This window comes from Schistocerca piceifrons, chromosome 7 (genome assembly GCF_021461385.2).
Source record: "Schistocerca piceifrons isolate TAMUIC-IGC-003096 chromosome 7, iqSchPice1.1, whole genome shotgun sequence".
Taxonomy (NCBI): Eukaryota; Metazoa; Arthropoda; class Insecta; order Orthoptera; family Acrididae; genus Schistocerca; species Schistocerca piceifrons.
Window position 1 is genome coordinate 562,048,723 of NC_060144.1, and position 27,174 is coordinate 562,075,896.

The window sequence follows — 27,174 nt, forward strand, 5'->3', positions numbered from 1 at the left end:
AACAATAAATCTACTGTCGTGTCATTAATTCTTCATGTCTGAGATCTAGTTCAGCTTGTGCCTCCACTACCGTTACCTTTACATCATTGGAGAAGACTAAGGCTTTAGGTGCTGTATCCTTTCTTTGATTGCTTTTTAAAACTTGAATCTGTTATGAGAATGAATAAGAAAGTGAGAGCCAACTTTATTGTTCAACACTTCTCCTTATTTTGAACCAGTGTCGTCATCTGTTGTGGAGTATAGTGTTATCAAACATTTCCTGGCACTTCAGCCATTCCATTGTGTGCTTGCACAGTACAGGATCCAATGCTTTGTTGGGGGTCCTGAAAGACGGTTACAGGTAACAAATACTTTTGTAGGAAATAAGATGAATATTTCATCTATGTTGTCTTATGCTGCATCAAGTTGTAGACAGACACAATTTAAAGACACTCATGTATAGCTTTTGGCCACAGCCTTCATCAGCAAGTGTCACACCACACACACACACACACACACACACACAAACAGGACAGGAGTGGGGAAAGATGGGTGGAAGCATTGGCAGAGGGCAAGAAATAAAGGGGGTGGGAGATGAGAATGGGGAGGAGATGATAGGACACAGGGGGTGAAAACTGTTGGATGGAGGATGTGGGGACAGTATGTTACCATAGGTTGAGGCCGGAATAATTACAGGAGCAGAGAGTGTGTGCAGAGTTCAGAAAAGCTGGTGGTGGAGTGAAGGATCTAAATGGCTTCAGTAGTGAAGCAGCCATTGATATCAAGTGTGTTATGTTCAGCTGCATGTTGTGCCACAGGGTGGTCTGTTCTGCAGTTGGCCACAGTTTGGTGGTGGCTGTTCATTCTGGTAGACAGCTGGTTAGTAGTCATACCAGCATAAAAATCTGTGCAATGACTGCAGCAGAGCTGGTAAATGACATGGCTGCTTTCACAGATGGCCTGACCCGGATGGGGTAGGATAAACCTGTAACATGACTGGAATAGGAAGTGCTGAGTGGGCCGATTGTGCAGGTTTTGTACCTGAGTCTTACACAGGAATATGATCCTTATGGAAAGGGGTTGGGGTTGGAACTGGCATAGGGATGGACTGGGATGTTGTGGAGCTTGGGTGGATTACAGAACACCACTTGAGGAGGGGTGGGAAGTATCTTGGCTAGGATGTCCCTCATTTCAGGGCACAATGATAGGTAATCAAAGCCCTGTCAAAAGATGTGGTCCAGGTGTTCCAGACCTTGGTGGTACTGAGTGAAGCAAGGGACAGTCCTTTGTGGCTGGTTCTTGGTGATGGTGGGAGGATTGGGAGCATGAGGGAAATGGCAGGGGAGATCTGTTTGCGGACTGGGTCTGGGGGACAGTGTCTGTCTGTGAAGGCCTTTGTGAGATCCTCAGCATACTGAGCAAGGGAGTTTTTGTCACTCCAGATACACTGTCCCTGGGTGGCCAGGCTATATAGAAGGAAGTTTTTGGTGTGAAAGGGATGACAGCTGTCAAAATGTAGGAACTGTTGGTGGTTGGTGGGTTTAATGTGGACAGAGGTGTAGATGAAGCCATCAGGAAGGAGAAAGTCAACATCCAGGCAGTTGGCGTGCTGGATTGAGGAGGATCACGTGAAGCGGCTGGGGGAGAAAGTATTGAGGTTTTGAAGGAACAAAGATAAGGTGTCTTGGCCTGAGCCCAGATCATTTGTCACTCTCCCCTCCCATACACTACTATCCCTTCCCCTTTCCCAACCCCTCCAGATTGCTGCTTGCACCTCACATGATGTTGCATTCTGGCTTGAGATGCTGGAGTTGGCAGTCATGTGTGAGTGCTTGTGTGTCTGTGTGTGTGTGTGTTTTACTGATGAAGGCTGTGGCCAAACGCTGTATGTGAATGTCTTTTAATTGGACCTGTCTGCAACTTGATGTGTCTTCTTTATGGTAAGTAGCAATCTTGTCTTTTCCTACACTGTTGATATTCCTACCTAGAGCTTCCAATGTCTGATATTTGCTGAACTGCTTTCTTCCATCCTACAACCCTGTGATGCTTTCCATTGTTACTTTTCTCTATAGCATTAGTCTTCTCAGTATCTGTTCTGTCTCGTGTTTCCTAAGTTTATTGAGCACCTTCCAAACTGCATCCACTTCGGAGCCACACGGTATTAACAATCGTCTCCACACAACACAGATTTCGTAACCATGTGGTCTGCTGATGCCTCATTTAATGCTGCAGATTCTTTCTTCTGGTAGTTATAATTATGTTTGTTCCTACGGATTGCACCTCATCCCTCATCCCAACATACTTCAGTGTTTCGTTTTCCACACGAACTTTTTGATCCTTGATATAACCCATCCTCCCACCCTCTCTCTACACTTATCACGACACACACACACACACACACACACACACACACACACACACACACACACACACAACACTTCATTGTTCCTTTTTGACCCATGTTTCTGTACACTTTTAACGTATTTTGTGCTTGGTTTCATGTATTTTTGCGTATTTTTATATTTATGCATATATTTATACATCTGTGTTTATTTTTGTGCATCTGTATGTGTTTCTGTGTGTCTTTATGAATTTTTTGCTCATCTTTTCCCTTATATAGCCTCTGTCAAGACCATCAACACCTACTTCACCACTTTCTGTGTCATTCCCATTCCTTTACACCATTCCTGCCACAATGGACCCTTGCTCCATCTTTCTGCGTCAGTTCAGAAAAGTATCCCTTTCCCTGGCTAAAACACAGTCCCACATCCTGTTTCTCAAATGCCGCCTAAACTGTGGAATCCCCCCCAAACAGCCTGACTGTAAAGATCCCACCTGTCCTTTCACAATGACCTACACCTTTTCAAATTTTGTCATCCATGGCCCTCACAAACCTGGTACTGCAAAAGCCCATTTCCATGTCACAGGAATCCCAGAACCACCTCTGGTCCTTCTGCTAGATACTACTACTTTCCAATCTCTACTCCATACATCACATCTCTGAAATGAATCCCTTGCTCTCCAGCACCTGGAGGAGCATTCTAGGCACCACCTCCATAAGTTATCCTTCCTGCTGACATCTTACTGCCACCTTGGGGCACCACTATCCAACCCCTATTGCACCCACAGTGTTCTTCTTCACCCACCCCTCATAGCAGGTAAACCCTGCCTAGCTGATCTTTTCAACTTGCCACATCCCCCAAAACTCCCTACCAACTCTCCACCAAATCCAGAGGCAAAACATTTCTGTAACAATGTTCTTAACCTTTCCATCAAAACCCTTAGTTCCACAGAAGTTTCAATCCTATCTGAAGGTCTCACCATTAGCCCTACACAGAAATTTAACCATGCTGGATGTGTCAAAGACCTACTCTGCTTCTTCTGATCCATGGAATGCAAGCACTTCTTTCCCGCCAATCCCTCTGACCAAGACAACTCTACACATCAAATGAATTCACAGTTGCACATCAAATGAATTCACAGTTGTGAATAAGGACTACCATCATCTGTAGAATGGAATGATAACAATGAAAATTTATGCCAGACCAGGACTCGAAGCCGGATTTCCTGCTTATCGTGAGCAGACGCCTTAGGCGAGTCCCGGTCCGGCACAAATTGTCATTGTTGTCATTCTATTCTGTAGCTGATGGAAGTTCTTATTTGCAACTGTGAACTCATTTGATGTGTTTCGTAACAGCTGTAGTCGTCACAGTGCATCGTAATCAGAATAACACATGCACTGCAATATCATAAAATCTCTCTAATTTCAACATTGAACCCTGCCTCTTCTATTTCATACCACCATCCAACTGTGATGTGCCCCCTCCCACCTAACCACCCACTAGTCACTTCCAAGAATTCCTTACCTCCAGCTTAGCCTCACCATCCCTCCCCAGGTCCCTTCCTCAGAGCACCAGCCCTTCATTAGAAGAAAGAATAGCCACACACAGCCTCAAAACAAATCCTGGCCTGATCATCATACCTGCAGACAAAGGGTCCTCTGCTGTCATTATGAATTGCAGTGACTACCTGACAGAAGGCCTCCACTAATTATCTGACTCCTCCACCTTTAACCTCTGCCAGAGTGATCCCATCCCAGAAGTCCAACACAAACTCCAGTCCCTCTTAAAGCCTTAGGCCCTTCCCAGAATATTTCCCAAGAATCCATTTCCGTCCTCCCCAAAATCCACAAACCTAACAATTGTGGACACCCCAATGTGGCTGGTTTTGTGCCCTACTGAAAGAATTTCGGCCCTCATTAACCAACACCTCCAACCAATTGTCCATAATCTAGCCTCCCACATCAATGACACCAACCACTTCCTTCACCAACTCTCCACCATTCCCACCTGTTTACCTTCCGGAGTCCTACTCTTCATTGTTGATGCCATGTCCCCATACACCAACATCCCACATGCCCATGGTCTTACCACTACTGAACGCTACCTTTCCCATTGTCCTTCAGACTCCAGACCCACTGCCTCATTCCTCACACAGCTTACTAACTTTATCCTAACCCACAACTGCTTCTCATTTGAAAGGAAGGTATATAAACAAATCCGCCGTACAGCCATGGGCATGTGCATGGCACCTTCCTGTGCCAACCTTTATAGGGGCCATCTAGAGAAGAACTTCCTAACCTCCAAACACACCAAACCCCTAGTCTGGTTCAGGTTCATTGATTATATATTCATGATCTTGACTCAGGGCCAAGACACCCTATCTTTGTTCCTTGAACACTTTCTTTCCTATCCATTCATGTGGTCCTCCTCAAACCAGTGTGCCACCTTCCTAGATGTCAATCTCCTCCTCTCTGATGGCTTCATCTGCACCTCTGTCTATGTTAAACATGCCAACCACCAACAGTAGCTGTATTTTGACAGATGTCATCCCTTTCACATCAAAAAATCCCTCCTGTATAGCCTGGCCACATCTGCAGTGACAAAAACTCCCTTGCTCAGTATGCTGAGGATCTCACCAAGGCCTTCACAGAGAGACACTATCCCCCAGACCTAGTCCGCAGACATATCTCCTGTGCCATTCCCCTCACACCCACAGTCCTCCCACCATCACCAAGAACCAGCCATAAAGGACTGTCCCTTGCATCACTCAGTACCATCCCAGTCTGGAACAACTGAACCACATCCTTCACCCAGGGCTTTGATTACCCATCATCATGCCCTGAAATGAAGTACATCCTATCCGAGATACTTCCCACCCCACCTAAAGTGGTATTCTATCACTCACTCAACCTCCACAACATCCTAGTCTGTCCCTATGCCATCCTCAATCCCTTTCCACAAGGATCACATCCCCGTGGAAGACCCAGGTACGAAACCTGCCCAACCCACCCACCCAGCACTTTCTATTACAAGTTCATCCTACTCCATCAGGGGTCAGGCCATCTGTGAAAACAGACATGTTATTTTCCAGCTCTGCTACAATCATTGCACAGCTTTTTATATTGGTATGACTACCAACCAGCTGTCCACCAGGATGTATGGCCAACGCCAAATTGTGACCAATAGCAAAATACACCATCCTGTGGCACAACATGCAGCTGAACATAACACACTTGATACCAATGGCTGCTTCACTACACACACTTGATACCAATGGCTGCTTCACTACACGAGCCATCTGGATCCTCCCCTCCATCACCAGTTTTTCTGAACTGCACAGATGGGGGTTATCCTTACAACACATTCTCCACTGCTGTTAATTATCCTGCCCTCAACCTATCGTGACATACTCTCCTCACACCCTCCACCCAACAGTTTGCATCCACTCTGTCCTATCATCTCCTCCCCATTCTCATGTCCCTCCCCCCCCCCCCCCCCCTGTTTATCTGCAGCCCTCTGCAAACACATCCGTCCATCTTTCCCTGTTCCTCTGCTCCCCCCTCCCCCCCCTGCCCCCCCCCCCCCCCAAATGTTCTTGCCCCACAACCTCCTGATGCTGCACCTGCACCTGTTGGCAGGCTACTCCCTGCACACTCCCCCAGACAGCATTTGTCTCTCTCCCCCACCAATCACAATTATACCATTCCGTTCCCCACTCAACTCAAGATTGGTACTTGGATCCCACATGATGTTGCATTCTGACCCGAGATGCTGGAGTTGGCGATCATGTGTGCATGAGGTGTGCTTGCTTGTGTGTGAATGGATTTTTATACTCTTTCCTACTTTAAGATAAGCTAATTAAGAATTGTGAAATCAATTGCAGCAATGTAAGTGTAATACACTGTGTTTATGCGCAGCAGATTGGAATAATCAGCACTTGAAATAACATAAAATGTTAAAATCGGGGAAAGTACAAGGCGGAGTTGCTCATTGTCACCACTAAATATAAATCTTTACATTTAAGCTGAAATGAGGGAAATAAAGAACTGTCTCCAAGTTGTAAATGACAAAAACTCCATATGATATGGTTCTCTGATAACATAGCAATAATTGCTGAAAGTAATCAGCTGCTTAATGATTTGGAGCAAATGCTAGCTGATGGATATAATATGCAGATAGACAAGAAGGAAACTGATGTAATGGTGAATGCGGTTGGTGTACATGTTAGTTGGAAGATATTAAACTTGAACAAAAGACTTGTGAATAAAATGACAAATTTTGCTGTCTAGTAAGAAAAACACTCGACAAAGCAAAGGTGCTGTGCATAAAAATAAACAGCTGTTAACATAAAAAATGTAAGTCTTCTGACCAGAAAAAGATTCCCTAAAAACTATGTATGTAGCACATGAGTGAGAAATGTTAGCAATGGGGAGGAAACAAATGAAATAACTAGACGTAAAATTTATTCCAGTCCATTTTGACATGGAGGTACGGCAACCGTATAATGTTATAAATATTAAAAAAGAGTCCTAGGTTGCACAATGTTCTTTATTGGTTTGAAAATAATGTGTTTTTGTGTGTAGGGCATCATGACTATATTACTAAAATTTCTAATTGAATAGATGGTGGGAGGAAATAATCACAGGGGAAGACCTAGATTAGAGTATAAGAGGTAAATTGGTGATCATGTAACATGCAGCTGTTGTGCTGAAATTAAGAGGATAGCTGCAAGTGAAGTGAATTGCGAGCTCTGTCAAACCATTCTCAGGGTTGATGACTGAAATAAAAACTTCGTATATCCGGTCTTTTGTATGCAACAATAAAATCTGTATTAGGATACATTGCTGTTCAGCAGATAGGTGTTGTGCAACAAACACAAATGCTGGAAAGGATGCTGATGCTGCAGTCTGAGAGCAACATATATCAGTTTTTCTTATTGGTATGATGAGTAGATGACTAAGAATCAGTTTTGTGTATTTTTTGAATATTTTGTATATTTTTGAAACATTTGTCTTTTACTTTAAATTACTGTCATTAAATAGTTTCAAAAATCATTTTAAAAAATTTCAGGTATTAATTTGACTCACAAATTAATAATGGAAATATAATCTTTTGCGTCATAGCCCTGCTGAAACTAGTCTATCCAAAAGATGAATTTTTGAGGTGAACAATTTTGTCCTAACTTACAGCCTGTTGACAGAAAAGGGAAATACTGTTTCATCACACAGTTCTCTCATAATTAAAAAAAATCTTTAAACACATCAGATATTGGGTGTGTTTGTAATTGGCACATTGTTAAATTAACTCTCTCAATATATTTTTTAATTCACTATGGGACTATGCTTATCTCTTGTCACTTTAAGATCTTAATTCACATTCCCCCTACTACAATATCACAATTAGTCAGTATGGTTTCAGCAGGTGTAACAATAGGTCCAGTTTCTCTCAAACTACATTTGCAGTAGTCCTATATGAACTGTACAAAAATGCTGATACCTATATTAAACTGGTAATAACTACAACAGTAGCTTCTGAATTGAACTCTTCAGTCAAAAAGTCTTCGTCTAACCCACTGACACAGCAACAACATCTACATCTACATCTGCATCCTGCAAACCAGCATGAAGTGCATGGCAGAGAGTATGTCCCACTGTGGCAGTTATTAGGGTTTCTCCCGGTTCCATTCCCGCAATGAGTGCACCAAGAATGATTTTGTGAATGCTGCTGTGTGTGCAGTAATAAGTTCTAATCTTATCCTTACAGTCCCTGTGTAAGTGATACATGGGAGATTGTAGTATATTTCTAGAATCAGTTCTTAAAATTTAATTAATAGGCTTTCTCGGGATAGTTTACGTCTATCTTCAAGAGTGTTCCAATTTAGTTCCCTCCAATATCTCTGTGACAATCTCGCACAGATCAGAAAAACCTGTTACTATTCATGCTGCCCTTCTCTGTACACATTTAATATCCCGTGTTAGTCATATTTGGTGTGAGTCTCACACACTTGAGCAATATTTTAGAACCAGTTATATGAGTGATTTGTAAGCAGTCTCCTGCATACACTGATTGCACTTCCCCAGTATTCTACCAATAAACCGAAGTCTACCACCTGATTTACTCACAACTGAGCCTATGTGGTCATTCCATTTCATATCCCTACAAAGTGTTACAGGGAGTATTTGTATGAGGTGGCCGATTCTAACAGTGATTCATTAATATAATAATCATAGGATACTACTTTTTTTTTCATTTTGTGAAGTGCACAGTTTTGCATTTCTGAACATTTAAAGCAAGTTGCCAATATTTGCATCACTTTGAAATCTTATCAAAATATGACTGAATATTTGTGCAGCTTCCTTCAGATTGTACTTCATTATAGATAACTGCATCATCTGCAAAAAGTCTGAGGTTACTGTTAATGTTGTCTGCATGGTTATTAATATATAACATGAACAGCAAGAGTCCCAACACACTTCCCTGGGGCACTTCCAAAGTTGCTTCTACATCTGACGATGACTGTCCATCTAAAGGAACATTCTGCATCCTCCCTGCAGAATCCATTCTAGCTGGCACTGAGAAGGTCATTCTGTTCAAGATACCTCATTATGTTTGAGCTCGGAATACATTTTAACATTCTACAACAAATCAATGTAAAGGGTAGTGGACAATAGTTTTGTGGGTCACTTCTGCTACCCTTCTTGTAGGTAGGTGTGACCTGTGCTTTTTTCCAAGAATTGGGCATGGGTTTTTCTTCAAGGGACCTATTAAATTATATTAGGGAGAGGGGATTACTCAGCCACAAATTCGGTATAGAATCTCACAGGTATTCCATTGACTCTCACAGGTATTCCATCGGGCCCTGGCGCTTTGTTCAGTTTTAATGATTTCAATCGTTTCTCAACACCACTGATGCTAATACTTATTTCATTCATCTTTTCAGTGGCAGGAGAATAAAATTGGGGCAGTGCTCCTTGGTTTCCATTTCAGCTTTTGCGCTGCCACCCCCAGTTTCATTTCCTGTCTCATTCACTAGGGACTGGACACTAACTTTGGTACACTAATAGCCTCGTCACTAAACATTAAGCTTGGAAGAAAACTATCATCCTACATCTTACCAAACACAAAATTACAGAACTCCACACGTTGTTGTTTGTCACCTTCATGAAGAGCTTGCAGAAGCTGAATTTTGTATGGCTTCATGTGTAAACATCGACGCAGCGCATGACAGACGGACATTCGAGGCTTGTTGAGCTGTTGAGCTTCAAGGTGAATGCATTTCTGTAGACTCCTAGTTCTCCTTGTGAAACTATGGCGGATGCGTTCGATGTCTATGTCAGACGTTCAGGGACGGCCCTTCAATTTGCCTTTACACAAACAACCTGTTTCTTGGAATTGTTAATGCCATCATCTAATGCTGTGTGCTGTAGGAGGATGTACACCACACCTAGTATGAAAGTCGCACTGAACGGTTATTACTGACCCGCACTTTCCAAAACATAGAACACAAAATGCTTTCTGTTGTCCTGACACCATTTTTACTAGAGCTGAAGTGGGTACACACTACTGCTACCTAACTGGTACCAAGTAAAACTTGAGAGTCTGCTCTTTCCAACAGTATGTTCTTCATGCACATATCTCAAATAACATAATAGTTATGATTTTTTTTTTTGATAAACCCTGTATTTCCATCGTGAGTGGTGTTCCTAACTATCTGTTGTAGGTAGTTTTCCGAGAAGGCATTTTCATGTTTCACAGTATGTCTTATCATGGCCACCACTAACAAAATTGTAATTTTTGTTAAGTGTTACGTGATTAAAGTCTCCACCAATGATTATAGTATGATTGGGGAACTTACGCACAAATGATCTGAGGCTTTTTCTCAAGTGTTCGGTTACATTAGAAGATAAGTCTGGGGGCGATAGAAGGATCCAGTTATCATTTTATGCTCAACCCTGATACTGGCTCTTGCCCAAACAATCTCACGTGCAGCTTCAATTTCTATCTCGGTGGATCTGAGTTTCTTGTCTACTGCGACAAATACAATACCTCAATTTCCCATTTGCCTATCCTTTCAATATACACTTAAATTTTCCTCTAAAATCTGACTGCTACCTATTATAGGACTCAGGCAACTTTCTGTACCTGAGCTTCAAACTCTGGCAGTTTGTCACGAAGGTTTTGCAGTTAACCATTAGGATTTTGATATTTTCACATGTGGAGACGTGTCTTTTGATCTTACACTGATGCTTCTGGGTTTCCTACAGCTGTCATTATCTGGATTGGATGGAGAGTCACCTGATCTGAAAAAACTTTGTGTGCACCCCACACACTGTCACTCACCTGCGTAGCAGCCTCTGCTGTGCAGTGCACAGCTGATCCATTTAGGGGGACCATACAGTTTGCAGCCCTATGGCATAAGTCTTGGATGTTGCAGCCTAGCTTGTCACTGAACCTTCCACTTGCACATTTATTTCTGTTGATATACAGTGAGATTCAGGAGTGATGTATTCTTTGTCAGAACTGTGAACCAGAAGTGCTGATTTTATTCAAAACACTTGTACCAGTAACTTACGAAAATGTAGTTTTGTAAGCATATGAAAATTCTCAAAAATAACTTATTTCTGGCATAATTGTACAGTAAAATTGGAGAATTATTGTTTTGAATGAGAAAAAAAAGCACAATTATGTTTAAACCTATCATTGACGCTAACAATACAAGTTTATTGCAACACTTTTGAATGTTCGAAATTTCTTAATACAAACAGCTATTGATACATTCAATGAAAGGTTACACAGAAGCAATGTGACCAGTAAAATATGCAAATCTAGAACTTCAAATCGACACATTGTACACACGCTCTCACACAAAAGAAAATTCTGAAATAGGCTTTTTATGTAAATAAATGCAACTGAGTGAATGTGTAAAGTAGGTTGCCAAATTTAAACATATGTGCATTTACAGTAAGTGGCGCTCCTTGAGAATACATTAACTACAGACTTATGTACAACTGAATACAGAAACAGTTGGTTACAACATGTTGATAGAATGGAAGATTACCCAAGAAAACTTTGAACATCAATCTGAAAGGGAGAAGATGTATTATGGGACAACCAGGGAAATGATGGCATAAACTTTGTGGAGTTGTAACTGAAGATCCCTAATCTCCATGAGTAAGATGACAATGATGATAGATGCATAACTGTTCAGGACATTGTTAAGAAAAGTCAGTCTGAGACTTTCCTTGATAGGTCTCTTAGACAGAAGACTATATATCTCATGATACATTTCTTACAGATCATGATGGTGACGAGTTCCTGACGGAGGAGGAATTCTCGAGTCTTCCACAACAACAGCTAGGGCTAGCTGCTGCTGCAGCTGCTGATGATAGTGCGGGCAATGTAGTGGAAGAACAACGACGATCAGAATTTCGGCAGTTAGTGGATCGAGACAGAGATGGACGAGCTGATCGCCACGAACTGTTGGTTAGTCGTTTATAAAATAATTGTTTCAATCATTTCAAATAAGCAAATGTAACTGTTATTCAGTTGTATTACAAAATAATGGAATCGTTTGTAAATCAAACACATCATCTCACTGAGGAGGGAACTTTGTTTCAGTTTTATGTAAATGATTGTATTGAAAGCTGTAACCTATATTTGGCGTACATTGTTGTAGTTGTTTTGAAGAAAAGTAACTGTGTGATATTATGTAATTTATTTTTGTTATACTTAGTTTTGGCTTTATGGATCCATGATGTGAGTGTATCAGTAGGATGTTTTATTTATTGAATTATATGCATTTCTTTTTGCATGTATTCATCAAATTATGATTTTTGCAAACCTCGCATTATGTACACGGCTAAGAGCCAATTGATTATAAGTAAATATTTTTTTTTTTTTTTTAAATCCATCCCCAGTATGTGCTGTAATGGATATTGGCAAGTTTTTGTACTACACTGAGCTGTTATTTCTAATTTTGTTCTTTGTCTGTAATAATTGTGCTTATTTTAAGAGAGCTATTAGGCTAATTTGTGGTCTGAGGTATACACATGAGGAGTATAGTGACATATTTCTTTTGGCTAAGCGCACCACAACTGGCCTCAGTACCCAAGACCAGGTATTATCTGAAGAGCTCTCTTGTGTAGCATCAGTTTTGTTCAAGTGCACCTCAGCAGCACAACCCCATAGTTCTATCCCATAATTATAAATGGAAAAATTATCCCATAGTACACTGTCATCCACATTTTATTATAAACTGTTTTGTACAGCTGGCTAAGCAAGAACAATACTCTGCTTATTTCTCTGTGTTACTGAATTAACATTATTTTCCCACTGAAGGTGCCATTCAACTGCAGCCCAAGGAATTTACAGTCTCTATCATCTGTCATACAAAACTCTGCAAATATTTCCCATACATCTTGTGAGTAATTGTATGGAAAATTAGAAGGCCCTACAATGTTTACATATGCAAGAAAAAGGAATAGCCCCAGCATGATCCCTTGCCAGGCCTTGCATTACTTTTTCAGTCATATACAATTATCATAATAATAATTACATATAAGGCTTACATGAGGGTATTTTTGATCCGTTGTTGCAACTACAAAATGCGTTACTTTTTCACCAGATGCGTTTTGCTTTATTGAGGTAAACCATCATCAGTTGTCTGTAATTAAGTTTATTTACATTTTGATTCACTTTTTAGGTAAAAAACAGTTTGTTAAGAATATGTTGGTTTCTACTTACGGTGATTTTTCGGCTGCTTTCTCACTTCATCAGAAAATGCCATCTGCTAGCACATCGTTGTTTTTCTGTGTTAGACACTTTTTAGATGCTCTGCAGCACTATGCATTTCTTACAACACACTTTTATGCTCACCACTGTATTCTGTTTGTTTTCGTACTTCAAGTATGTGTTGAAGTTTGTGTTTTGTAGTGTTGCCAACATAACATTTCCACTACTTAGTCTTTGACCTACAAATATTCTTTTTTAAATTAGAATTTTGTATGTGTGTAATTCTATGGGAGAAACCATGAGTGGACATAAGTATATAGCAGTGTGATGGAGTGTGGGTTAGAGGAGAAGGTGAGGAGCGAGTGGTGAAATGTAACTGTGAGTGGTGTGTGTGTGTGTGTGGGGGGGGGGGGGGAGTGGGAGGAGGTGATGGATTTTATCAATTATTCTGTATAAAGTCTGGTTTCCGATTTTTATCTGGTCATTGAGCAACTGTTTATTTCGTGTTAATGCTTTTTGTATGAGGAAATTTTCTTGGAAAGGAAGGAGGTGTCTGTCATCTGCTTATAGAATAAAGTAGTATTTTGGGACTTGCACCATGGAAGGTAGTTTATAAAGATCATGGAGAAAAAGTGTTAACATGGAATGTTGTAGGACCCACTAGTAATAGTAAGTCAAGCAGAGGAGACAAGTTCCACATCTGAATTGTTCATGACATCTAGATAAGATTCAAGCCACATTTCTCCTTTTGTGCTTAAGCTATAATAATCTTATTGTAGCTCTAGTATTCCATATGGCAAAACAGGTATAGTACAGTTTTAGATAACATAGTGAATGGTATGAAGAGTGAGAACACACTGTGGGCAATTGCCTGCATGTGGCAGGTGGCACTGGGAGGTACCTGCATAGCCGTTTCGTGTGGTTGCTCAGCCCAAGTGTCTCTCTCTTGTGGCCTCACTTCACTATAGTGAAGTCGTGTCGAATGTGCCCACCATGTGACGACAGCCAATGTCGAAGATTTTGGCTGGTGCCCAATGTCTTAAGTGGTAGCCCAGTGAGTTACCTCATCCCTTCTTCCATTGGGAAGTGGTGAGCTGAGTCTCAATGAGGTATCCCCTGCCTGGCCGAGCACCCGGGCAGCACTCCATACCTGGTAATGTGTTCAGAAATGTGGGACATCCCCTCTGGCACCATTAGTTCCTGATCAGCTTGGACAGGAACATACGGCCAGAAGGTCCTCATTCAGTGTTGCGGATGGAGTCGTTCCAACTCCAGTGCTGGTAGCAGAGACCATACTATGTCCTCAACGGATCCCAGTGTGGAAGGGTGCAGCAGCAGTGAGGATGGTGTCTTCCGGGTGGGTACTGCTGCCTGATCTCCTTCCGTCATCTGGTACATCTCGGGTAGCTTAAAAACAGAGGGCAGTGAGGGCAGGGCCAGGTTTTATGAACAGGGCTGTGAACCAGAGGGCAGGAACAGCTTGGGAGCAGGAGGAGAAATAATAGAAGATTTGGTGGAAGAGAAACAAAAGGTGGTATTGTCATGATTGTGGGAGGGCCTGGAGGTATCAGGTCACCTGCCGCAGGTGGAACTGATTCTGATGATGTGTCACCATTCATTTCCTCTGGCCAGAGTGTACATATGGTGTCATCACTGCTGCTGGACAACCACTAGAATCCACTTGTACTGGCATCTGAAACTCCACGCCCATTTTCAGGTGCACAGCTGGAAGCGAGGGGACAGTGCTGCAGATTGCCCGCAGAATGTGAGGCGAAGGAAGGTGTAGGGCTAGTGAAAATGGAGGATTTATGTTGGATTGTTGCCCTATTGACATGGATCTGTTGGAATTAAAAAAACATCACTAACTCAACTGTGGGAGCATCGGCCACATATTTTCTCATTTGAGTTTTGAAAGTTTACATGAGTCTTTCAAGCTAACCATTTGATTGACAATGGAAAGGTGGAGACAGCAGGTAGTGAATGCTGTTCTCGTGCCAGAACCCACCAGAAACCTGGTGGTCTATTGTTTGACGCCAGCATGAGAGGAAATCGTTCAATAACGAAAATTCTACCATAGCCTTTGCACTCACGAGCAGACTGTTAACCAATACAGTAAGTTGGAAAATGCTCAATGGTAATATCCAGGAAGGGGCCCATGAAATTGACATAACCTGCCCCCAAGGGTGTGAGGACATCTGCCAGGATGAGAACATTTAGTGGGGAGTTGCTTGCCGTAGTTTGCACTGATGACAGTTGTGAACAAGATGTTTGACCTGCCGATTTATGCCAGGCCAGCACATATGGTGCTGGACAAGCAGTTTAGTTTGCAATAAATCCCAGCGATCTTATTGTAAGAGCCATAAGATTGTTGAGCACAGAGGTTCCGGAGGGAGTACCCAGGGAGACCGTTGATATGTGATGAGTAAGATAACCCTGTCCACCAGAATCAGCTGGTAGCAGAGGTGGAAGTAATGCCGCAATGGGCTGGGTCCCAGCTGGGAATGTGGTCCAGCCAGCTTTATTGCATGTACTTCTGTACCTTTTGTAAGATGATGTCTTTGGCCATGGCTGCAGCCACACAGGCCTCTGTATGGGAAAAGTGTCCAGTGCCTGATGAGCCTCTTGATCCAACTGGAAGGACAAGACCTTGTCTTGGTTGAACTATGGCTCAGGGCCCATCAGGAGATGGGACAAAGAGTCCACATTGGCATGTTGAGCAGTATTGTGGAAGTGAATTTTGTAATTGTACCTGCTGAGAAAGAGTGCCCAGCACTGGAGTCTGTGGGTAGTCCTCTCCAGTAGCTTTTCTGCAGAGCAGAAGAGGGAGACCAGTGATTTATGTTCCGTAATGAGGTGGAACTTTGTTCTGTATAGGAATACAAGGAATTTCTTCAGCAGGAAGATGATTGTGAGGGCCTCTGTGTGGCATTGAGTTTCCTTGATGCAAATGTGTTTGAATGTTCATAGCTGCCAGTGTCTCCATGTGCCAGGATGACCCCTAGGCTCTATTCAGAGGCGTCCGCTGCCTCCACTAGCTGTTTGCCATTGAAATGCGGCAAGAGATGGTGCTGATAAGAGTGCCTGCTTCAAGGCCTTGAACATCTGTCCATATGCCTCCGACCATGCAAATGACCTGCCCTTATGTAATCTTACCCAAGAAGGACTGGAGCTCCTTTAAATTCCTGAGGCAAGGAAATGTGATGATGACTTTGACCAGCTTCTGCGCGGGCTTAATACCATTGCAAAGACGGTATGTCCTAGGTATTTCACCAACAGTTGTGAAAAAAAAAGAGATTTTTTTGAGGCTGCATTTGAGGAGGCCTGCGGATTGGAAGGTGTGGAACAGCCGCTCCAAATTGTAACCTGGGAGTCAAGGAAGGCAGGATTCAGTTACGATTGCAGACGGGGCCGTAATTGGTTACTGTTGGTTCCCTTTTGCAATTACACACATTTATTTTAAAACGGTAATTCCAGACTCAGCAATAAATAAAGATATTACACATTATTAATGAAGGAATAAACAACTGTGTAATTAATAGTGCTTTCAGTACATTACAATTTACCAAATGAGCATTTATTTATTTATTTATATTTATTTATTTATTATCATCCCAATGATTACATTTGTGATATAGAATTTGTCAGGGTACATTTTCACAACTATATAATATCTTTACAAAATTTTTGTCTGTGCTGAATTCATATGAATCTATCTTATGTTTAATACAATATACAAATAATAAGTGTTTTTATAACATAATTTCTTATGTGCTTGACAGACATATTAACTGATGTAATTTCATTTGTCACATTAACTTAAACATATATTCTAAAAACAAAGCTGATGTGACTTACCAAACGAAAGCGCTGGCATGTCGATAGACACACAAACATACACACAAAATTCTAGCTTTCGCAACCAACGGTTGCCTCGTCAGGAAAGAGGGAAGGAGAGGGAAAGACGAAAGGATTTGGGTTTTAAGGGAGAGGGTAAGGAGTCATTCCAATCCCGGGAGCGGAAAGACTTACCTTAGGGGGAAGAAAGGACGGGTATACACTCGCACACACACACACATATCCATCCACACATATACAGGCACAAGCAGACTTTGCTTGTGTCTGTATATGTGTGGATGGATATGTGTGTGTGTGCGAGTGTATACCCGTCCTTTTTTCCCCCTAAGGTAAGTCTTTCCGCTCCCGGGATTGGAATGACTCCTTACCCTCTCCCTTAAAACCCAAATCCTTTCGTCTTTCCCTCTCCTTCCCCCTTTCCTGATGAGGCAACCGTTGGTTGCGAAAGCTAGAATTTTGTGTGTATGTTTGTGTTTGTTTATGTGTCTATCGACATGCCAGCGCTTTCGTTTGGTAAGTCACATCATCTTTGTTTTTAGATATATTTTTTCCCACACGGAATGTTTCCTTCTATTATAAACATATATTCTTATACAGTTGCGCAGAGATATTCACTTATGCTGTAATAACATTTGTCAAGCATGTGGTTCTTTATGTTCTAATACAGCCGAGCATAGAAATTCACTTACACTGTAGTAACATTTGTCAAGCATGTGATTCTTTATAACAGTTTTAAATTTGTCATCATTTTCCAGCTCTTTGATATGTTTTGGTAGTGCATTAAAAAGTTTGATGCCTTGATTACATACATGTTTCTGGCTTCGGGTCCTTGTTACAGATTGTATGTGGAGATCTTTACATTGCTGTGTATCATAATTATGGTAGTCTGTATTGGCTTTCATTTTGTTCTGATTTCTTTTGAGCATCAACAGATATTTCAGAATGTATAATGATGGAATTGTTAAAATTTTCATTGCTTTAAAAAGTGGCCTACAATGTGTTTGAGGTGGGCTCTGGATCATTATCCAAATAGCGCATTTTTGTAATTTGAAAATCTCATTTAGACGACAATTTGTTTTTCCCTAGAATACTGTCCCATAGGTTGCAATGGACTGAAAATAGCCAAAATATACTAATCTGGTACAGTCATTACTACAAAATCTTGAAATTATTCTAATTACAAAACATGCTGAATTTAGTTTTAGTGCTAAGCTCATCACATAGTCCTCCCAGTTAATCTTCTCATGAATGTGCATATCCAGGAATTTTGCACACTGTACTCTTTCAAGTTGTTTGCCCTCCATGGTGGGATTTAGGTCATCATGTTCACTTATTTTTCCATATTGCACATAATTAGTTTTTTTGCATTCAGTGTTAGCTTGTTAGCACTAAACCATTTTTGTATATCTTGTAGGACACGGTCCACAGTACTGTAGTACTGTGCAATGACTGCTTCATATCACTAACTATTAAACTAGTGTCATCAGCAAATAACATGATTCTAGCTTTTCTCTCTGACACCTGAATATCATTAATGTAAATGAGTAACAGCAAGGAGTAATACACTTCCTTGGGGTACTCCTACTGTCACCTCCCTTGGATCTGATCTTAGTTTAATTTTTTGATTAATATGTGGTGCTGTAATTTCAACCACCTGCATCCTCTTTTCCAGATAAGACTCAAACCACTTTTTTACCGGTCCTCTGATACCTATAGCTTCAAGCTTTTCTAAAAGTATGCTGTGGTCAACAGTGTCAAAGGCTTTTGACAAATCTAGATTTATCCCAACTACACTTTTTCCCCTCTTCCAATTTACTGATTATTTCTTTTGTATATTCCAGTACAGCTGTTTCGGTACTTCTCCCAGCTTGAAATCCATGCTGATTACTGTTTATCAGATTGTGGATATTAAGATAATGTGTGACTCTATATTTCATTAGTATCTCTAAAACCTTAGAGAAAGTTGGGAGAAGTGAGACAGGTCTGCAGTTTTCTATTTTAAGCTTATCACCCATTTTCAACAGGGGAACGACTTTAGAAATTTTCAGTTTCTGTGGAAACATGCCCTCAGCCATTGACAAGTTTGCTATGTGCACCAGTGGTTTCGCTATTTACTAGTATTACTGGCACCTCATCTACTCCAGCTGACATCTTGGACTTGAGACTTTTAATCACTTTTAAAACTTCCTTTTCGTTTGATGGAACTGCCATCATACTGCTGGGTGCCTTGGGTGCTTCCATCTTAATCTGCTTCCCAAAATTCCTGCTTAATGTCTGGGGTTAATTTAAAAGCAATTATTTATATAATTATGCATGGCATATTATCTACCATTTTATTCTCCTCATCTTTTAGAATAATATCCTTGTCTCTGATAGGTACCCTGGTTTCTTTTCTCACTGTTTCCCATGCTATTTTAGTTTTATTTCTGGACTGTTTTATTTCCATATCATTACTTAGTAACTTTGCATTTGCAATTACTCTGCGGTATATTTTCCTATACCTTTTTACATATTCTATAAAATCAGTATCTGCACACTCCCTCAACTCTGAATTCAGTTTTTTCATGTTTTCACATGATTTCTTAATGCCAAGAGTCATCCAAGAACTTGACTTTGTGTGTCCAGTACACTTGATTCTGGTCAGTTCCTTTGGAAAACACATCTCAAAGTTCATCATATAAATCAATGCAAATACACTATATGCCTCATCTGTACTTGTTTGTTTCATAACATCTAAGATACTTATGAATTGATGACAGCTGTCCACAGAGACGTTTCTTTTGTAAATATTATTTACACCTTTATCTTCCTTTGACTTTAAGGGGATTTCAATGGTGAGAGCATTGTGGTCAGACAATCCTAAATCTATGTTTGTTACCTCTATGTCAGTTGCTGACATATGTGAGAACATGTTATCTACGAGGCTATTGGAGGTGTTTGTTATTCTAGTTGAATTGTTTATGGGTGGTGACATGTTGAAACTCTTCAATATGTCCAAAAATTGCCTTGTTTGTTGACTTTCAACTTGTTGTTGTTGTTGTGGTCTTCAGTCCTGAGACTGGTTTGATGCAGCTCTCCATGCTACTCTATCCTGTGCAAGCTTCTTCATCTCCCAGTACCTACTGCAGCCTACATCCTTCTGAATCTGCTTAGTGTATTCATCTCTTGGTCTCCCTCTACGATTTTTACCCTCCACGCTGCCCTCAATTACTAAATTGGTGATCCCTTGATGCCTCAGAACATGTCCTACCAACCGATCCCTTCTTCTAGTCAAGTTGTGCCACAAGCTCCTCTTCTCCCCAATTCTATTCAATACCTCCTCATTAGTTATGTGATCTACCCATCTAATCTTCAGCATTCTTCTGTAGCACCACATTTGGAAAGCTTCTATTCTCTTCTTGTCCAAACTATTTATCGTCCATGTTTCACTTCCATACATGGCTACACTCCATACAAATACTTTCAGAAACGACTTCCTGACACTTAAATCTGTACTCGATGTAAACAAATTTCTCTTCTTCAGAAACGCTTTCCTTGCCATTGCCAGTCTACATTTTATATCCTCTCTACTTCGACCATCATCAGTTATTTTGCTCCCCAAATAGCAAAACTCCTTTACTACTTTAAGCGCCTCATTTCCTAATCAATTCCCTCAACATCACCCGACATAATTCGACTACATTCCATTATCCTCGTTTTGCTTTTGTTGATGTTCATCATATATCCTCCTTTCAAGACACTGTCCATTCCATTCAACTGCTCTTCCGAGTCCTGTGCTGTCTCTGACAGAATTACAATGTCATCGGCGAACCTCAAAGTTTTTATTTCTTCTTCATGGATTTTAATGCCTACTCCGAACTTTTCTTTTGTTTCCTTTACTGCTTGCTCAATATACAGATTGAATAACATCGGGGAGAGGCTACAGCCCTGTCTCACTCCTTTCCCAACCACTGCTTCCCTTTCATGCCCCTCGACTCTTATAACTGCCATCTGGTTTCTGTACAAATTGTAAATAGCCTTTTGCTCCCTGTATTTTACCCCTGCCACCTTCAGAATTTGAAAGAGAGTATTCCAGTCAACATTGTCAAAAGCTTTCTCTAAGTCTACAAATGCTAGAAACATAGGTTTGCCTTTCCTTAATCTTTCTTCTAAGATAAGTCGTAAGGTCAGTATTGCCTCACGTGTTCCAACATTTCTACGGAATCCAAACTGATCTTCCCCGAGGTCGGCTTCTACCAGTTTTTCCATTCATCTGTAAAGAATTCGCGTTAGTATTTTGCAGCTGTGACTTATTAAACTGATAGTTCGGTAATTTTCGGATCTGTCAACACCTGCTTTCTTTGGGATTGGAATTATTATATTCTTCTTGAAGTCTGAGGGTATTTCGCCTGTCTCATACATCTTGCTCACCAGATGGTAGAGTTTTGTCAGGACTGGCTCTCCCAAGGCTGTCAGTAGTTCTAATGGAATGTTGTCTACTCCCGGGGCCTTGTTTCGACTCAGGTCTTTCAGTGCCCTATCAAACTCTTCACGCAGTATTGTATCTCCCATTTCATCTTCATCTACATCCTCTTCCATTTCTATAATAGTGTCCTCAAGTATATCACTCTATATACTCCTTCCACCTTTCTGCTTTCCCTTCTTTGCTTAAAACTGGGTTTCTATCTGAGCTCTTGATATTCATACAAGTGGCTCTCTTTTCTCCAAAGGTATCTTTAATTTTCCTGTAGGCAGTATCTATCTTGCCCCTAGTGAGGTAAGCCTCTACATCCTTACATTTGACCTCTAGCCATCCCTGCTTAGCCATTCTGCACTTCCTGTCGATCTCACTTTTGAGACGTTTGTATTCCATTTTGGCTGCTTCATTTACTGCATTTTTATATTTTCTCCTTTCATCAATTAAATTCAGTATTTCTTCTGTTACCCAAGGATTTCTACTAGCCCTCGTCTTTTTACCTACTTGATCCTCTGCTGCCTTCACTACTTTATCCCTCAGAGCTACCCATTCTTCTTCTACTGTATTTCTTTCCCCCATTCCTGTCAATTGTTCCCTTATGCTCTCCCTGAAACTCTGTACAACCTCTGGTTCTTTCAGTTTATCCCAGTCCCATCTCCTTAAATTCCCACCTTTTTGCAGTTTCTTCCGTTTTAATCTACAGTTCATAACCAATAGATTGTGGTCAGAGTCCACATCTGCCCCTGGAAATGTTTTACAACTTAAAACCTGGTTCCTAGATCTCTCTCTTACCATTATATAATCTATCTGATACCTACTAGTATCTCCAGGATTCTTCCATATATACAACCTTCTTTTATGATTCTTGAACCAAGTGTTAGCTATGATTAAGTTATGCTCTGTGCAAAATTCTACCAGACGACTTCCTCTTTCATTTCTTAACCCCAATCCATATTCACCTACTATGTTTCCTTCTCTCCCTTTTCCTACTCTCGAATTCCAGTCACCCATGACTATTAAATTTTCGTCTCCTTTCACTATCTGAATAATTTCTTTTATCTCATCATACATTTCATCAATTTCTTCATCCTCTGCAGAGCTAGTTGGCATATAAACTTGTACTACTGTAGTAGGCATGGGCTCCGTGTCTATCTTATCCACAATAATGCGCTCACTATGCTGTTTGTAGTAGCTTACCCGCACTCCTATTTTTTTATTCATTATTAAACCTACTCCTGCATTACCTCTATTTGATTTTGTATTTATAACCCTGTAGTCACCTGACCAAAAGTCTTGTTCCTCCTGGCACCGAACTTCACTAATTCCCACTATATCTAACTTTAACCTATCCATTTCCCTTTTTACATTTTCTAAACTACCTGCCCGATTTCAACTAGAATATTAAAATTGCAATCACCACAAAGAATAATCACAGTTTCTTTTTTGTAAAAAGTATTTAGCAACAATTCTAATTTATCAAAAAATACTTCTATGTTTCCATATGGTGACCTATACACTGTTATGACTATGACTTTCTTCATCAGGCCATATAGCCAGACAGCACCTGCTTCAAAAAACTTTTCAATACTTAAGTTCTCTGCTTCACATCTCTTTTTAAATTCTAACTCTTGTCTAAGGTAAATACCAACTCCACCACCTTTTGCAATTTTCCTACTATAATGATTTGCCAGTTTAAATGGATTAATGTGAATACTACTAATTTCATGGTCCTTACACCAGTGTTCAGTAATACACAATACATCAGGTTGGGTGTTACTGCTATTTCAAGTTCACAATATTTGTTCTTGAGGCACTGCACATTTAGAGTCATAATCTTTAGAACAGGGGAGTGAGAACCGACGGTATTTCTCCTTTCGTTTAACACTGTTAACTTGGAGTTTTCATTATGGCCGGATACCAAAAATCCTGTTGTACCACAGGTTTCTTGTTTCTGTTGCTTTTCCTACTTGAAGTGGATGATGCTGATACGGACACAGCAAATAATGTTTTAAAAACAAGTCAATGTGATCCCAGTTAAAATTTTAAAGCAAGTAACCACAGTCACGGCTGAGGGCCTTTAATGCCAAGAACGGCAATTATAAAAAAAAGAAAAGTTAACAAACATACTGTAAAACAGCAGTGCTATAGGGTCATTCCATGTCAGTTCAACCAGGGGCTCCAGCTCATAATCTCAGATTTGACTGAAATTCAGTACACTAATTCTACCATGTGGCATGACCCGGAAATTGCAACCCGCATCTGGCAATCTATCTTCAGACCCAAAGTCAGGTCTTAATAACTTTGGAACTATTCTGCACAGTCTAGTGAAATTTTTACAACCCAGTAACATCCATTTAGAGAACACATTCCATGAATCAAAACACCAAGAACATATTTCTGAGAGAAAATAAAAAATTCCAAAATGTGATTAAAAAAATGTAACACGTTAAAAGGTACATATTGTAGGTGTGCTCTATGCCAAATATAATTCACTCAAAAAGGGTATAAATTTTTTTGTGGTAAGCTTAATGTGGCCTAAACACACACAGAACTCATCATGCCCATATCAGTCACAAAACTGAGTTACATGCACACGAACATACAAAAATTTGAAAAATTACCTGGAAAACATGGATGTTCTTAGTGTGGTAGCACAAAAGGGACAAGTGATATCCAAGCCAAATTTCAAACACTGCATAAGTAGACCATAATGATATATATCTCAAAATTTCAGCATGTTATTGCAAGACATTTGTGTACAATGGAAGTTGACAGATGTATTTGGTGATGTGGTCATTGTTCCACAACACAATTTTGTAAAAACATGTCATACACTGTTCTGCCTCTTCTTGTCCTCTCCCACAACTATTTAATCCCTAAGCAACAACACGTAGACAGATTAACACAACCTATCATTAATCTTTACTGTGCCTTAACTGCTAAAAACAAGTCTATTGTGCTTTGAACAGAAGTTCTCCCACACTTTAGCTATTGTACTCTGTACATTGAGTGGCAAATTGTACTGTTTTCCTGACACTGTGGTAGTAACTGGAACTGTCATAAGAATATGTTCAAAAGGAATCCAACACCTGTCTGCCAAACGTGGCCAATGAAATTATCTTGCTGGTCCTGCTGGTTCCACGAAGTTCACAAATACATCACCTTCTGCTTCACAGCACTCTGCAACACATCTTAAGTACCATTTGTCATCATAAACAGCAATAACATAGCAACCTGGTTGTATGTTGCTGCTTTTGCTTCTGAATGCTGAGTCAGACACACTGTGAAGACACATGTTGTGCATGAACCTATAGTTATAACCGGACAGTCTGCTCCTCTGCACATTGTCAGAGTCCGCTGGAGAGAAGTGATGATGGCTCCTTGTGCCTGCAACAGTTTTAACGTGTTCTAGTCTGCTTTTTAGCAACTATTTGACTGATTTCACCTCATCTTTCAAAACATAGAATGATTGTATGCCAGAGATATTTTTCTGACCCCAGGTAAATAATTGAAGAGGTGTTAGAATGTGACCTTCTGTAGGGTGCTGCAGACTAGCTCATGATGCCATGCACTTAATGGTAGCACCAATACCATCACATACATTTTTACCATGACTTGTTGCAAAAAAATTCCATTATGCATGAATCTGAAAATCATGGTAATGCATGCATAAATTTTTGAGATTTTCACAGTTTTTGTACTGACTAGCTGCCCCATCACTGAAGTATTTTGCAAAATGTATGCGAGGCAGCTTGTTTTTCACATATGCCATGATAGTGTGAATGTGGGCATGAACTGCAATGGCATCATGAATTAAACAGTCACTAAAAACGCACAGGTTCGTGACAGACACATCACCTGATTCACCTCTATAGTAAATTGCAAATGGCTGGAGAGTTGCTTGACTGTTGTCCCAATGATATCCTTGGATGGCATCTTGAACTATAAATGCATAATTTTCAGAAAAGTCTAGAATTACTATAATTTCTTCTTGTTTCAAATTATCCTTACAAAACTGGAGATAAGCCGATTGTGCTGTTGCTGTGAAGCTGTGTGTGGTCAGTTTGTCCGTTTTTTTGACAACACATTTCAACAAAATCTTCCACTGTACTTTCCTTTGTTTCAAGACTTGTGCGATCCACGAGTGTCCGTTGGTTATAAGAAACAAGTTCATCATCATCCATAAGGAGTTCACCATACAGTTTGTTATTCATGTGTTCTGCAAGATTTGCCTTACCAGGACACTTTGTAAGTAGGCTGTTTAGGTTTTTTTATTGGTAACGCCACCTCTGTATGAAAATCACTGGCTGTGCTGTGTGCAGTCTGTGGCTGCTTTGCATTGTTGTAATACTCGCCATTGTAGTGTTAGGCAGCTGGCTGTGAACAGCGCGTAGCGTTGCGCAGTTGGAGGTGAGCCGCCAGCAGTGGTGGATGTGGGGAGAGAGATGGCGGAGTTTTGTAATTTGTCATGAACTGCTATATTTATATATGATGATATCAAGGTAAATACATTGTTTGTTCTCTATTAATATCTTTCATTTGCCAACTATCCCTATCAGTAGTTAGTGCCTTCCATAGTTTGAATCTTTTATTTAGCTGGCAGTAGTGGCGCTCGCTGTATTGCAGTAGCTTGAGCAGCGAAGATTTTTGTGAGGTAAGTGATTTGTGAAAGGTATAGTTTAATGTTAGTCAGGGCCATTCTTTTGTAGGGAATTTTGAAAGTCAGATTGCGTTGCGCTAACAAAATATTGTGTGTCAGTTTAAGCACAGTCGTGTATAATTGTTCAAAGGGGACGTTTCAACTTTTCACACCTGTGTATCATGCACTGATAGGAACTGACGTCAGACACTAACAGCTTCATTGCACCTTTGTAATCCAGACCAGAATCCTTTATAGCAGCAAACATCAGCTTAGCATTTTGATGGGTCTCACATACACAAACATTGTGTGTGCCCCTTGCACTTACAGGCACAACCCATTTTGGCCAAAGATTGAAAAGATATGATAAACCTACTTTGGTATTGGGATACTTTTCCTTGAATTCTACGTATAGTTCTGATATGTTGCATAGCAACAATCTTTTTTGCATCTGTACACGTACATTTCCCATTTTCACCATTACATAGTCTTTTTTTCCAGGCATTATTCGGCTGTAGTCATTATTTTCATAAAACTCCAATACTAGCACCTTTATTTCTGATCTCAATTGCTTACCCTTAGCCTGCTGAAGTTGTGGAAGCACTCCTTGGGTTGCTTTTATTTTCCTAGCTTGCTTTACCACATGTTGTTGTTGTTGTGGTCTTCAGTCCTGAGACTGGTTTGATGCAGCTCTCCATGCTACTCTATCCTGTGCAAGCTTCTTCATCTCCCAGTACCTACTGCAGCCTACATCCTTCTGAATCTGCTTAGTGTATTCATCTCTTGGTCTCCCTCTACAATTTTTACCCTCCACGGTGCCCTCCATTACTAAATTGGTGATCCCTTGATGTCTCAGAACATGTCCTACCAACTGATCCCTTCTTCTAGTCAAGTTGTGCCTCAAACTCCTCTTCTCCCCAGTTCTATTCAATACCTCCTCATTTACCATATATGTTGAAACTGTTGTGACTCGCCGATCATTCAAAGCGCCGCCGCGCCATTACGCGCGTCCTCTACGTGCAGCGCTGTCTGCCAGCCATGCAGCAGCTGTGCCACCTAAGCGGCCAGCCGAGCAGCGGCCGCTAGACTGGGACTCAGTGCTCATTCGAATGCTAACGTGTTCGCATGTCTTGCTTGTCAACTTACTCTGTGACTTATATGTGTTGTGTCGT

The 27,174-nt window shown here is 40.7% G+C and overlaps 1 protein-coding gene across 3 annotated transcripts in view; it reads left to right on the forward strand.

Moving 5' to 3' along the window:
• LOC124805214 (45 kDa calcium-binding protein) overlaps positions 1 to 27,174 on the forward strand; it is a 147,044-nt gene that overhangs the window by 93,261 nt on the left and 26,609 nt on the right. For all 3 annotated transcript variants that reach the window (XM_047265720.1, XM_047265718.1, XM_047265719.1), the window contains one exon: positions 11,617 to 11,804. In XM_047265720.1, coding sequence (XP_047121676.1) covers positions 11,617 to 11,804 — 188 coding nt within the window. The remainder of the gene's footprint in view (positions 1 to 11,616; positions 11,805 to 27,174) is intronic.